The 14,974-nt window shown below is 41.7% G+C and overlaps 1 protein-coding gene across 1 annotated transcript in view; it reads left to right on the forward strand.

The window, feature by feature from the left end:
- Window positions 1-3,403: 3,403 nt before the first annotated feature.
- Window positions 3,404-14,974, forward strand: part of anos1b (anosmin 1b) — a 37,218-nt gene continuing 25,647 nt past the window's right edge. Inside the window, exons 1-2 of the mRNA XM_076088661.1 lie at window positions 3,404-3,580; window positions 13,703-13,750. Of these exons, the coding sequence (XP_075944776.1) occupies window positions 3,404-3,580; window positions 13,703-13,750 (225 nt within the window). The remainder of the gene's footprint in view (window positions 3,581-13,702; window positions 13,751-14,974) is intronic.

Below are 14,974 nucleotides of genomic sequence, written 5' to 3' on the forward strand. Positions count from 1 at the left end.
ACAACCAGACAAATGTACAGCAATTCAGCAGAAGGGCAGCTTGTATGAGGGAGAGTTTAGAGTGTACATTGCGTCTTATAATTTCATTATTAAAAACAAGAAACATACGAGTAATGTGCTTCAGGAGTTTTGCAGTATTGTATTGTTGAACTGTGTTCTTCCACAAAGTCACAATAAAAATGCTTACATGTTCAGTTGATCTGCTGTGCACTGACTGAAGGATTGGCTAGAGGTTACACAAATAATTATCTGGAGAGCAGAGAGAGGAGAAACTGTCTATCCGTCAGTAAGAAACACTTTTTACATCTATCTCAGTTTCCATTGAGTCACGTGAGGCTGATACTGTATATCCTGAGCATTTGGTTTGATATGAGTTACATCATTTCAATTTTCCCTAAAACATTAACCCTAATAAATAATCCCCCGTGTTTAAAAGGTGCCTGTGTGGTGTGCTGTGTGATAACAATATTGCAAACGATCACCATCATTCCTCTAATGCTTATAGAGTTTTCAAAAAGCTAACCCTCAAAGACAGATTGTCAATCATGCAATGCCAAGTTTAAGTAAACTCCCTGAAACCTCAGATGTACAGTATGGTCCTTTATGAAACCAATACTGAAACAACAATTGCTGTGATATGCCACATAGTGACAGTGTAGCTCCATTCAGAAAGCCTGCCTTCCTTTGCTCTTGATAAGCTCACTCACTGTAAGCATTAACATTGAGCCACCTTTGGGTCCCTGGACCATGGCTTGAGAAACAGTTCTGTTGAAGACAGAGATCAGACGACTAACAGATGAACAGTGAGTATTACCAGCTGCAGGGAATAATATCTGACCACTTCAATAATCTTGGACAGGAATAATAACAACACGTACGAATTGTGACGGAAAGAGTTAAATGCATTGGGATTCAGTAGATGACACAGTTTGGATTAGATCAGTGACATGTTAAACACATAACGATTATATTTGAAAATTGGAAACAGCTTGTCTGTTTCACAGTTCATAGAGTCGGTTAATTCTGCTGGGTTTAGTTGTGATGAGATGTGTTCATGTGGTGCGTTGTGATGAAGGTCCAGAAGTCTGATGTCAAACAGACCGGTTCATAAGATTTCATCATCACAGGGTTACATATAGCCTCCCTTATTAACACCAATCATGAAACTCAAGCTTCTCTGTTAACATGAAAAGCCATTTCACAAATGTAAATCTGTCCTTATGTTATTCGTAGTGAATAAGAAAAGACAGTACAACCCTCCCCACACAAAACCTGACAAACTAATGTGTGTGTGTGTGTGTGTGTGTGTGTGTGTGTGTGTGCGTGTGTGTGTGTGTGTGTGTGTGTGAGAGTGGGAGGAAAGAGAGAGAGAAAGAGTAGGTGTGTGTGCAAGAATGGATGTCTTGCTTTCTGATTTAATTAAGGACTCCATAGTTCCTCTGAGGTCAGGCGCACACACACACACACACACACACACACACATTTTGAACACAGTGACTTGTATCACAGCACATCACATATTTGTCTCACTTGTCGTAGCGATGCAGTTTAGATTAGGTCATGGTGTAGTAGTAGTGCTTCCCAATCTGGGGGTTGGGACCCCCCTAATGACCCCAAGATAAATCACAAGATGTCAAAGGATGATTATGGGAATAAGGAACAATACAATAAAATACATCTGTTATACAAAATTGTGTACATTGTTTTTCCTGATTTCACAAACTTGTATCTGTTTAGACCTGTAAAAGTTCTTCAAATGAAAGAATCTGAAGGGATATATCATTATTTGGTTGAACATATGGTGCACACACACACTTTAGGCCCCTGGCCAGATTTTGCTCGTGTGCTGGTGATCTTGTTGCAAGTTGGTTCTAACGGCCAGATCTGGCTATTTTTTGACACTCAGACAAAACAACTTTTAATCAAAAAATAAAATAATGAGTTGTTGTAGCCCTAATAATATCTGAATTTTGTGTATACATTTCCATTTCCCCTAAATCAAAACGTATAGGTGATTATTTCTACATCTCATGGCCAACAAAGATGACTCCTCTGCTGGGTTACAAAATTATGTAAACAAATTGGGCTTTCAACCATGTGTCCTAAACATCTTGACTTGGCCCTGGATCTAATAAACCCCACTTGGCTCTGCAGTTGCTGTTGAAAAGTGGTGACTAACACACTGACTGGCTCTGTGACAGACACCTACCTCAATGCTTCAGGTCTCTCTGCCATACATAAATGCTCTGTAATGAGTCTGTTCTAATAATTACCAGAGAGAATTCCCAGACTATAAAGGGGAGTTTGTTGTTCACAAAGGTAATCGTAGAAACCCAGAACAATGGCCTGCCATGCAAACCGTTAGGCCGTAAATGATGATAATGAAGATATTAAGATCAACTTTATGTTGGAGGGGAGAATGATAATGAAAAAGAGGAGGATAAAGATAATGAACATGTTGACGATGATGCATAATTGCATGGGCATGAGTGAAACAAGAGAAAATATGATTATGTGTTGATTTAAATTAGCTGGTATGCAGGGTTATCATGGTTATCGTGGTTGATGACGATGGGATGGGGATAATTAATAATTATAAAGAGGGGAAGATAAAAATAAAAGGTGATAGGTCAAGTAATGGGAGTGTGACAGTGAGCCTGCACGAACAATACCAAGATTTGAAACTGAAGCAGCTAATTTAATTATTTACACATGCACTATTTCTACAGTAACAAAACAAGGTCTATGTCTCATATAGCACTATGGTGCTGATCAGCTGACCAACAACAGCCTGTTGCATTATGCACCTGTGAGGATGATGATGAAGGTGACAGTGATGCTTGATGACCATGAGCATAATGTTGGCATGCAGGGTAATGATAATGTGCACAGAGTGAGTGAGTGAGTGAGGGAGTGAGTAAGAGTGTGAGGTAATGGTGAAGGTTAATGTTGACTTGATGATGGTCGATTGCATAAGCACCAATAATGCATCAGAAAATAAACATGAGAAGGAAGGTGAGGGAGGTAAAAGTGAATCTGATGATGATGATCATGGTATGAGCTGCATTTATGGGAGTGATAGTTTGAGGGATGATGATGATAATTGATAGACTAATTGGAGGAAGTGAATAAAATCGAAGAGGCTGTGAGGATGAGGATGATGATAAGGATATACTGAAGTTAAAAAAGCCCCCATTATAACTCCGCGTGGTGGGAGTGTCCGCGAGGAGGGAAAAGCCGCTCCACTAACTGCTCGCGCGCGCAGACAGGAGCAGCGCTCAGATGTTTTCATTCTGAACGTAAAGGGTCGCGAGAGCAGGACGTTGACGAGCCGGAGACACGAGGAAGAAAAGTCTGCCGTGTACACTTGTGCGTGCCTTTCATTCGTATCTCTTTCGGTGTCATGTCAGTTTGTCGGACCGCTTTTGTGCTCCTGTGCACGGTGCTGGCGGTGACTCGTGCCCGCAGGAGTTCACCGGAGCAGGAGGACGTTCAGGAGAAAATCGGCAGCGCAAGATGCACGTCCAGGTGCCTCACTCTGCACATGACTCAGCTAACGACTGCCTTCAGACACCTCCAGGTACCTACGACCACGTTGTCCCTTATTTAAGGAGTGTTAACCGAGCCTCAGGTCAGATATGACCTGCAGTCAGCGGTCGACAGGAGCACCTGTGTATCTACAAATAATACGAGAAGTCATAAAATACAAGACAGAGAGCCGTGACTGAGGATTGTAATGTTATTTACCACTAAAACAACCCTCTCATCACGTTAGTTGGAAAGTTACTCTCTAAAGTGAGTAACCTGTATTAGCCTGCATTTGTTTTATTTGTTTCTTCAGGTGCATTACTGATATATTTACCACTTTATCCATCACTGCATGTGTTGTTGACAACACACTATTTGCTGCATCTCTCTCAGTATTATTCCATATAGTTCAGTGGAAAAGTTAAATATTGTTTGTTTTTTCATCTTGCGTAATGCTATTTTATTATTTTAACTAAGTCTGCTTTCATATCCAGACTGACCTATGTCCCTAAAATATCACACAGGGGGATATTGAAGGGTGAAATGAACAGAAATGGGGGCAGGCATGAGCCTCCTGAATCAATCAGGTGCAGTAAAGTGTCAAATGAATTAGCATATCAGAAGGATTACAAATACTTTCTCACAATCCACTGACATGATGACCTCAGTGAAGCAGAAGCTACAGTGCACACATGGCTGTTCCCAGTGATGCATGTAGCCACAGACATGAAAATGAACTTCATTGAAACATCACATGAATAATCATCTTTCTTTGGTCTGATTGGTGTAAAGGCCACACTGATATTGCTACACCTCTGACGCAGTATGTAGTCATTACAATTTTGTGGCTATCATCAAAATCTTAAAAAAAAATTCCATCCAGAATGAATGGCCACTCAATGCCATATTGTGCAGATACAGTAAGAGCACAGTGGAGCACCAGAACAAACGGCGGGATCTCACCTAAAACAAAGTTTCCAACATGGTTTTCATCAGGAACATTTGAACAAATGTTTTGATGTTGCTCAGATTGAAGTTGCCCTGTGTTGGTACTCAGAAGGGCCAAAGGTACCCTGAAAAAAATGTCGCTTACTGGTTTATAGTAGTTGACAAAATTGCTCATCCCAGTGAAGTCGCTGGCCGGTGTTCTGTGGCCTTTGTAGTGAGGAATGTGATTAACGGGGACATTAGGACGTTACCAAGTTCGAAAAGCCACTTATCGTTAACGACTTCAGCATGTGCATGCTGTGTAGTGGGTGGGGAAGTCACTAACCACAGAGTTCAGCCCCAGTGGCTTTGAGGTGTGTAGAAGAAAGTGTGTGTGGTTGTGTGTATGTGTATATATATGTTCATGTATAAAACAAAAGTTTGGTCTGGTCCGTGTCCATCCAGAATAGACTCCCGGCACCTGTGCATTGGGTAATGAGGGTGGCCCCTGGATGACTCTCTAGCAGTGAGGTATGTGTGTGTGTGTGTGTGTGTGGTGGGGTTTCTGGAATGGAGGTGTAACAAAGGGAACATTTGGTTTAAACTTTATGAAGTGCAATGAAGTAGTCCGATGTTGAGCATCAAAACGACAGCGATGGAAGTGAAACCAACTGACTGGGAGGTAGCAAACAGGCCAGATATTCACTTTCTACCTGGGTTTCATATGCAATGAAGTTGTTGAATATTGCAAAAAGGATATTACTTACTCAATTCTTGCATCCACTGTCACACTCACAGCTGCGGACACCACGGACAAGTAGTATTTATTTTTATACTACTGTCTGGAGTCTGCTTGGAGAATGTGTTCAAACTCCAGGCAATTTCCCTCCACGAATTGTTGCTCATTTGATCGTCTTAATCTTGCTCTAATGATGAATTCTAAACGTGGGTAGCCGGTATGAACCTCTTCACACAGCCTCTCTTCAAACTCAGCGTCCATTTAGATTTTCCAGTGCATGCGCAGTTAGTGTAGCTTGTAGTGTATTTGCCTCGCAGTCACTATAAATTGGAGGCATGTGGATGAAGCATGCCTATGCCTCTGATGACAAAACGTGCATCCCGTGGACCCTCGCTTACTCGCAGATGCGGAGAATAATTTCAGCTTCTGTCTCTCACTCAACCCCGCACTCGCTACGCACATAACATCTGTCGTCATTCTCAACCTGATGAATGTTTTTTTGCGTTGCAACTCGTGTGTTGTTTTAGGATTCACCCCCATTTAATCTATGAAGTAAACGAGCCTGCCTGTGTCTGTCATGGCGCATATCAGACAAAATACAATGATACTATATTAAAAGTAAAAAAACGCAGTCTTTCGCAGACTGTTTATCGCGCAAGTTTACATCGCAATGACGATAAAAAACAATATATTGTGGCACTCTTTCATTTCTTGTGTGAGTTTATTTCACACTCTTAGCATTAGTTGACTTGATTTTCTGACTTTCTGTATGCTGATATCTGGGAACGAATTATCAACTTACACGTGAACATGAAAATATACAAGAGCCCAGATAGGACAGAACCATTTAGTCATCCCGCTTTGTTTGGTGTAGCCTTCAGTGTCAGTTTTAATCACTTTAGGAGGAAACCTGGGTTGTAAAGACTCAATGCTGCATGCAATGATTTCTTCAAATGAATAATTTTATCTTTTTGTCATTTAAATTAGCGTTGTACAGTCCTTTAGTTGACGATTACTACTTTTTGAATGAACTTTTTTTGATCATCAAATAATTATTTGAGTAAGCAAAGATGACAATATTATCTTTTTCAGCTTCTCCGATTTGAGGATTTCATCCGTTACTCTGTTTTTACATCATTGCAAAACTAATATCCTTGTATTTTGGATTATTAGTTGGACAAAACAAGACATTTGAAGTCATCTCATTGGAATTAAATTGAATTGAGGAATTAAAAGTCAGATTAATCAATAAGGAAACTAAACATTAGCTGCAGCCCTAATTGAAATATGTATAAGAAAAATAACTTGGCATCCTTAATGATTAGCGGGACAGTGACGGTACGATGTTGTCTTGCGATTTAAAAACTCATTCTAGGATATAAAGGGTCACTGAGAACTTTGTGTGTTTTAGCAAATTAAAAAGAGCCTCTAAACTTTGAGCAAACAAGGAAACAAGTTTCCTCTGAGCCACATCCTGGGGAGCAGCATCACTCCCTGAACCTATTATAGGACAGTGTAGCAGAACACAGAGTGATTAATGTGTTTCATTCATTGAAAGTACATAACGTTTAAAAGCAACAGCTCCAGTAACTATAACATCAGTGACGGCAAATAGAGCTTTACTCATCCTACTCTGTCACCACACTCGGACACAAAGACACAAACACACACACATTGCTTCCTCTGGCTTCATGTGGCAGGAACCCTGTGTTTTTGGCTCTTTCTCTCTGTGTGTGTGTGTGTGTGGCTAGTGTGTAGCCACAAGAATGTGAGTCACCACTTTTCTATTTACACCTCTCTTTCTGCTTCTTCTCTGGGTTTTCCACTACTTTCCCTTGTATGGTGTAATAGTGTAATTATAGTGTGTGTGTGTGTGTGTGTGTGTGTGTGTGCGCACATGAGTATATATTTGCTGGTATGTTGTCATATTCCCAAATTCCTCCTTGATGTAAACTCCTAAAAATAAGGAAAAATACTGCAGCCTCGCCTGCGGAGCTGGATCTTTTTTGCATATACGTCGTAGATCAGATTAGTTCGCGTGTCTTAAACACTCACAGGTCTGTGGAGCTGGTTAGCGGTTCGAGCCAGGGGCTGAGGGCCAGTGTGAGGCTGAATGAACTGTGTGTGTGTGTGTGTGTGTGTGTGTGTGTGTGTGTGTGTGTGTGTGTGTGTGTGTGTGTGTGTGTGTGTGTGTGTGTGTGTGTGTGTGTGTGTGTGTGTGTGTGTGTGTGTGTGTGTGTGTGTGTGTGTGTGTGTGTGTGTCCCAGTCCCAGCTGCTCTGCGGTAGGTAACTCTAATCTGCCCAGAGGTCGGGCAGCCAACCAGTCACGCTCTGAAAAAGACCAGAGACAACGGTCAGGTTGCACAGAGACAGACGGGGAGATAAAGTCAGGTAGACAGATGCGGTCAAGCACAAAGACAGACGGGGGGGGGGGGGTAGAAGACAGCCAGACAGACAGGTGTAACAAAGACACACGTAGACGGACAACCTGACAAACTAATGCGCTGTCTTAAAAAGTGGACTGACATGCAGGCAGACAGGTGAGCAGAGAGACAGGCAGAGGGGTGGGTGACGGCAGGAGACAAAAGGCTTGTTTGATTCACCTCAGAGATAAAGCATCTGCCTCTTTCTGCGGCTTTGGGACTGCCCTGTCATTTGATCAGCAGAAGCAAGGGTTAGATGGTGATAAAATTGTGGCATTGTAGGAGTGACTCCCACCTGAAACCAGGACATTCCAAGTCAGCAAATTACAGCTGGAATGGCATTGCATTGAGCGGCATGGCTTTGATAAAAAGAGACAGACAAGACGACTGTTTTACCACATAAACAACTTGACAGCATATTATATCTGATACTTGAGCAATTAAATACATTGTTTATCACTCTCATATCTGCAGCTCGAAGCTACCGCCGCCGGGCCGGTTAACTAACCCTCCTCGCATATGGACGCTGGGCCATGGTTTGGGTTAAAATAAGTATGTTTGTTGGGTAACTTCAGTTATGTAGCCCCCGTTACGTACGTGAAGGAAGTTTTTTACTTGACATACTTGTGTCGACTTTTGGTTTCCCGCCGACACAAACGGTGGTCTTCTGGGTGAAAGTCGTGAGTTTGTATGACCCTTCCGTCTCTCTCTTCCTCACAGTGTTGCTCCTTATACTACGTCACCTGTCTAATAGTACTGCAGATGGCTTTCCATCGTCAGACTGTTACTTGGTCTGGACCAGTAACTTCCTGGTGTCTCCACTGGTCGCAAGGTAACGGTCTTTTTGCTAAGCTAAGTTAGCTGGCTTCTGGCGATAGCGTCATAATTAGCATAAAGATATGTGAGTGGTAGAAATCTTCTCATATAACTCGCGGCAAGAAAGCAAATAAGCTTATTTCCAAAAACGTTGTACTTTTTCTTCTAACTTCTTGATAATTTTGAGTATTTTGTTGATCGACGGTATTTTACCATCGCTGCCGTTGGCAGTGAACCGAAACAGAGAGACGGATGCCGTAATTGTCGGATGAGGCAAAGTTCAGGACCGTGTAACAACCACTTTGTTGTGACTCTTGTTGTTTACAGGATGTGGGGCACCACAAACACTAACGTTGACACACTTGCACAGAAACACACACACACACACACCACACACACACACACGGGCGTGTGCACGCACGTAAGCTAATTAGGGGCTTCTGTCGGGAATGCTAAGACCTCAACATGGGCTTTTTTTGGAAGAACTTCATATTCTGTTTCGTGGAAGTTGGTCATGATACGCTCACCGCTCGCACTCGCACAAACAACGCGTACACACACGACACACACAACGTAGCTGTGATTGCTTCTGGGTCATCTGGGAGTGATTAGCAGAGTTAATGCCTCGTGTTAAATAGACTTTCTACTGCGCCTGACCGCAAACACTGACCACAACACACACACACATAATATGTACACACACTCTGCCTTTGTTTCTCTCTCACACACTCACACACACACACACTCACTTTTTATCGCTGCATCTGGCCGAAAGTGTGATTTATATCTCACTCTCTTTCAAACACTGAAGGGTGTGTGCAGCTGTGCGCGTGCATGTTGACCGTGCACATGTTTCTGTGCGTGTGTGTTTGTGTCCAGTAATATCAGGTCATTCTTCAGCAATGATCACCGTGGAGGCAGCAGTCATCAGAGCCATGTGGGAGTCCTTTGGTGCAAGTGTTTCTTCCTCCGCAGATCGGTTCTGGTTCCGACGTGTCTCTTGTGTCTCAGGCTCGGACACATTTCTCAGGATGGAAAAGAAGTTTTGAGACCTTGAGTTTTTAGTGTTTTAGTGTGGAAATCAATCATAAAAATGAAATAAGGATTTTTGCACGTTTTCGTTCTAAGTCGTATCATAGATCATAAACTGTGTAGGAGTGAAATTCTCTTGATATTTTTCATGCAAGGCTTCTTGTGAGCATCGGTGCTTTTTTGGTGCATGCACCATAAACTGCACAAAAGCTTTTGGATCAAAACGTTTTGTTGGTTTTTATTTAAATTTTAATATTTTTAAATAAAGAAATATACTTTTCTGTAATTAAATACCTCACATACAACTTCATCCATAACCAGAAGTATAGTGCCACATAAATGCACATGTCAATTTTAAAATGTTCTTCCACTATGGATGAAAATACAATTCTTTATTTTAAAAGTTGGCTGCCTAATAATACAATAACCAGATGAAGAGAGTTCAGCGAAATTTATTGCGTCCTGTTTCACAACTAGTATCCGCCACTCCTAGCCAGTCTCCTTTCTGCTCCTATTAACTAATATTTATTTCCATCTTTTGTCCGTCTCCCTCTGCTTTCCTCCCTCTCTCCCATTTCCTCTCAGTCTCCCACATCCAACTTCTCTTCTCTTCTCCCAGTCACCTTCATCTGATCCTCCCTTTTTCCCTCCCAACTTTGTCTCAACTTTTCCTCAACATGTGCAGCTGTTTTGCCACACACACACACACACACACACACACACACATGCACAGACACACTGAGACCCCACAAAACTCCACTCTGACCACCGTTTAATAGCCATACGGCGCACAGGCCCATCAAAATGGCCTTGATTGGCTCTGACAGCAAATATGTCCCATGAAATTGACTTGGGATCAGTGTGCGTATGTGTACGTGCACTAACGTGTGTGTTGCAGAGGGTTCTGAAGCGGAGTGACAGAAACAGGGGGATGTTATGGCGGGGAAGACAGAAAAAGAAAGAGAGCATGAAAAAGATTAAGATAGCGGATGAAGATGTGAGGCCAGCAGCGGGGAAAGCAGCTTTCTATCTCCAAAGTGAAAATCTGGAGATGTTTAACTGTCCTCAGTTCTTTGAGTGGAGCATCTACATTATGTCATCGCCATCATTTTCAAGTCCTCTCCTGTCATTTTTTTTTTTTGGAGAAGTTGGCAGCAATGTGGAGATGATGAGGTCGAGGAGTAGGAGGGTAAAATAATAAAGACACAAAGAATGAGTGCTCTTCTGTGTCTGCTTTTTCTCCACCATCAATGGTTCAATTTACCATCCTTATGCTGGAAGACAAAATAGTTCAAGCCACCTTGATCGAGCATATAGGAGCAGGAGAGAGCAGAGCAATACTGCCATTTATATCACAATATTTCTGTCTAATTTATATTTATTCCACAGCAGTGTATGATGTTTTTTATATATATATATCCAGAAACAGGTTTGAAAAGAGTTAACATTTGTGTTTTTGAATGTCTTCAGGTGGGCAGAGGAGGAAGGTGTTTCTCTGTAGCGATACCATGACAGCCTGTGTTTCTGCTCTATTCCTCTTTCCATCCTTCCCTCCCCACAGACGTGTTCCTAATATATTCATCAGAGATTTAAACATTACTTTCATGCTCTTCTGCTTTCTTCTTCTTCCTTATCTGAGGAGGCTTGTTAGGCAGCGGTCCCAGCATTATCCCTTTTTAACAGATTATTGTTAAGCCGAGGGTTTTAAAAGCATACTAGCATGGGCAGGAAATACAATTGTATTTATTCAAAGATTATGTCCAATAACAATTTCACAGACAGAATTCATGTTCAAGCGTTTTCAAAGTCGGAGTAAAATTGATGTGGTCTTTGTTCAGAATTTGATCCTGATTACGGTTGCACTCCTGATGTCTCCTCTCTGAAAACGAACCACCTCGTCACCGCTGCCAACAGCTGGACAACCGAGGCAATAGTAAGCAGCTGTAGCAATGGACGAGAAGGAGAGTATGAGAGGAATGAGGCAAACTTCATTGGTAGAGAACTCGGAGCTCTGGCCATTTTCACACATATTCTCAATGGCCAGTCTCTGTAGAAAAGCAGGCGTTTTTTTTTTTTTTTATTTTTCTAAAATTGTGAGAGGCAGCCCTCGTCTTACAGTCAGCAAGAAGCTTTTAACTGTACCATCCGACCGGCACTTATTTAAAAAACTTAAAGTGACATTACATTTGTTCAGCTTTATATAGTTAATCCCACATAATACAGAATCACTTAAAATCACAACAGAGGCAAAACAATGTATCACCCTTGGTTCAGACTGTTTACCATGTGACTCGGGAACATCACCAAGGTCCTCATCTTATCTTAACCTCGAGATACTCAGAGCCTCCTCACATAAGGCATGCCAAGTGGGATGGACTCTGAAGCCTCTCAAAATACCAAACCATGACAATGAACCAATTATACCTTTCTTCATGCCTAACACATTTCTTTCACAACAGAACGTCCCAGCCGTGAACTTATTTTTAAGTGAGACTTCAGTAAAAATCCTCGGCTGTTCTAGTGACGGTGAATTCTTTAAGCTGCTTCATGCAGCATCTTCACAGGGCTTATAAGGGGAATGCGTCCTCATCTTCATACATCAAAGTCCAGTTTAGCTCCTTCAGCTGTTATTTCACCAAAATAGTCAGTATGCATCTGTTTGAATGGTACGAGTGAATGAGTCAAATCAGCATCTTTTGTTTGTACGTTAAAGCCCTTAACCCCTAATCTCTAACCCTTAACCTCTGCACTGTTACCACAACTCTAACCCCTTAACCCTCATCATACCAGAAGCACAAAGGCTACTTAAAAGAGGAGAAGCCCTGAGAGGTGTGTGTGTGTGTGTGTGTGTGTGGAAAGAGATGAGCTTGGTTCAGCCTAAATACAGCCAACTCAGGAGAGGCTTTAGGAGTCGTTAAGAGGGCTTATCACACACACACACACACACACACACACACACTGGAGACTCATATACTCCCTGGAGGTACACACACACACATGACAACAGACAGATGCACAACTGCACACACACCAGTAATGGTTGTTTTGATGTTGGATGATGGCATCATGATTGTGCTGAGGATGACAAAGCAAAGAGCAGCCGTTCTGCCACACTGACTGACTTTCTTAAAAACAGCTGACAAGGTTTTCAGTTTGCATTCAGTAAAAAGTGTTGAAAGAGTCAAATAAAAGTGAATAAGTCAAAGATACTGTAACATCCAAACTGTGAAACCAACAGGGTTTATGGGGAAGCAGTGCTTAAAAGATTAGTTAATAAATGAATTAGTCGACCGACAGATAATGAATCATAAAACATTTTGATAATTGGTTGTTTAAGTCATTTATAAAGTCAAAACACTAAACATCATTTAGTCAAAGTATTGTTGTGAATTGAATATGTTTAATTTCTATACTTTTATTTCAACAAAACAAGCTAATTGAAGATGTCTCTATGAAGCATAATTGTCGGATATAGGATAAGCTGTTTTTGGATTAATCAATGGATTAATTGATAATTAAAATAATCATAAGTTAACATAACTTACAACAGAAGCTAGGAGTTATCTTGACCGTGGTATTATTTGTTTATGGTAATTGTAACAAGAGAATCCTAATTTCACAATGATGTCATTTTGCGAAGAAAATACTTCACACATGCTTCTTTGTGCAACACCTTGCAGGTCTGTGTGGTCTTGTGCATTCAATATCAAGTATGGATACGTTTCTTTTAAGGTGTTTTATGTGGATTGAAGACGCATTTGTTTGAAAAGTGGGAGGGACTTGAGGACGAGGGGTTGTATTTCTGTCCCTGTGGTGATGAGATGACGTCTCCCTGTGTGACGGTGGTTATAGCAGCCATGTTTACTGGTGGTCTTGACTCACTTAGCAGTAACTGCACACACACACACACACACACACACATAAACATACATCTCACCAATTGACGCAGCCTCTGTCTGGTTCAGTGACCACAAACCCAGTGTTTTAAGTCATTTTGCACCCTGAGGATAATTATGTAAATAAGAGAAAGGTTAAGTGTGTGTCTGTCAGGTTTGCTCCGGTTATGCTGACCTTTTTATTAACAATATTTAGCTTTCGGTCTCCTTGTATGTTCGACAGAGAGCTCACACGAATGGGTCAAATGTGGGCAGAATGTCAAACACAGGATTTGTCTGTGAAAGGTTTATTTCACTCTCTGTGTTTGTCTTAATCCTCATCCTCTCCGTGTCTTTACAGAGTGACCAAGTTCTGGTTTGGTGTGAAAACCACAGACGCTGTGCGCAGGTAAATACTCACACACACACACACACACACAAACTTGTACGGCTTTACTTCTAAAGATATTTTACTGACTTGCATTCAATTCCCTGAAGGCTTGCTCATAAATGAATCACTCTGTGCCTAACCCCAACCATAACCCTGTTCTTAAACCAGTCATGACCCTAAAACCCAGTCTTCGATGTCGGAGGAAAGACTTGGACCCGCCATGTTACATTTTCCCAGTGAAGCTCATTGCTTGAACTTGAGACGAAGAAAGATCGTGACCTCATATTATATATATATATATATATATCTCTCATGTCTCAACTGTACCAGGGCCATGGAAACTATATGCGTCTGACTGGCTGGCACCTACCAGCCAGTCCTACCTGTAATGGTCCAAATCACGGGGACCGGTGTAGCGCTGTCTTCGACTAAAGGCATTCATAGTCAACTAATCGATTAGTTGATTGAATCGAATGATCTGTAAAACTCAGCACCACTTTAAATCTTGTGTTTGAGAGCAAAGTGACGAGTTCGTCACAGCCCTAAAAAGACATTGATGATTTGAACCCATCTTGTCTTTTTGGCTGTAGTAAGTGGCCATAATGCAAACACACAACGAGATAATCCTAACAAACCTGACGCAACAACTGGACAAGCAGAGGCAGAGTGTCGGTCTTCAACTCTGCCTTGAGAGGTAAAGAGACGGAGAGAGAGTCTTTCTTCTGCCTCCCGTATGTGTGGAATCTTAAATCCCCGCCGCACGTCTCCTGTAATAGCAAAGGTTGTGTTTTTAGTTAAAATAACGTCCTCCCCTATATCGCCATTATCCATCCACCCTGGAGCAAAAATGATCCCCTGTTTATGCACTTAACACTGCCTGCCAGGAGGCTTCACTGTGTGTGTGTGTGTGTGTGTGTGTGTGTGTGTGTGTGTGTGCGCGTGCGTTTGCGTGTTAATTCATTGTTTGATTCAAGAGGAGTTTCCATGCTGTGTATATTTAGCTGCCAGTCCCTGCTGCAGGTCCAGCTTGTTCCAGCTTCCTGGACGTTACTGTTGCTGTTTTAGAGCGCTATCCACAGCTTTTGGATGAGACAGAAACGGAGTCTCCATATTAATTCAGACAGGCTACGAGACCGAAACAGAAAAATTGCTTCAGTATTGTAAAAAAAAAAGAAGATTTTACACTAGAGAGGATAAGAAAATTGCAATTACGAAACAAATAATGTAAGTTCAGAAACTCTT

Source organism: Anarhichas minor, unplaced genomic scaffold, assembly GCF_050575085.1.
Source record: "Anarhichas minor isolate MPS153535 unplaced genomic scaffold, ASM5057508v1 ptg000010l, whole genome shotgun sequence".
In the NCBI taxonomy this organism is placed as follows: Eukaryota; Metazoa; Chordata; class Actinopteri; order Perciformes; family Anarhichadidae; genus Anarhichas; species Anarhichas minor.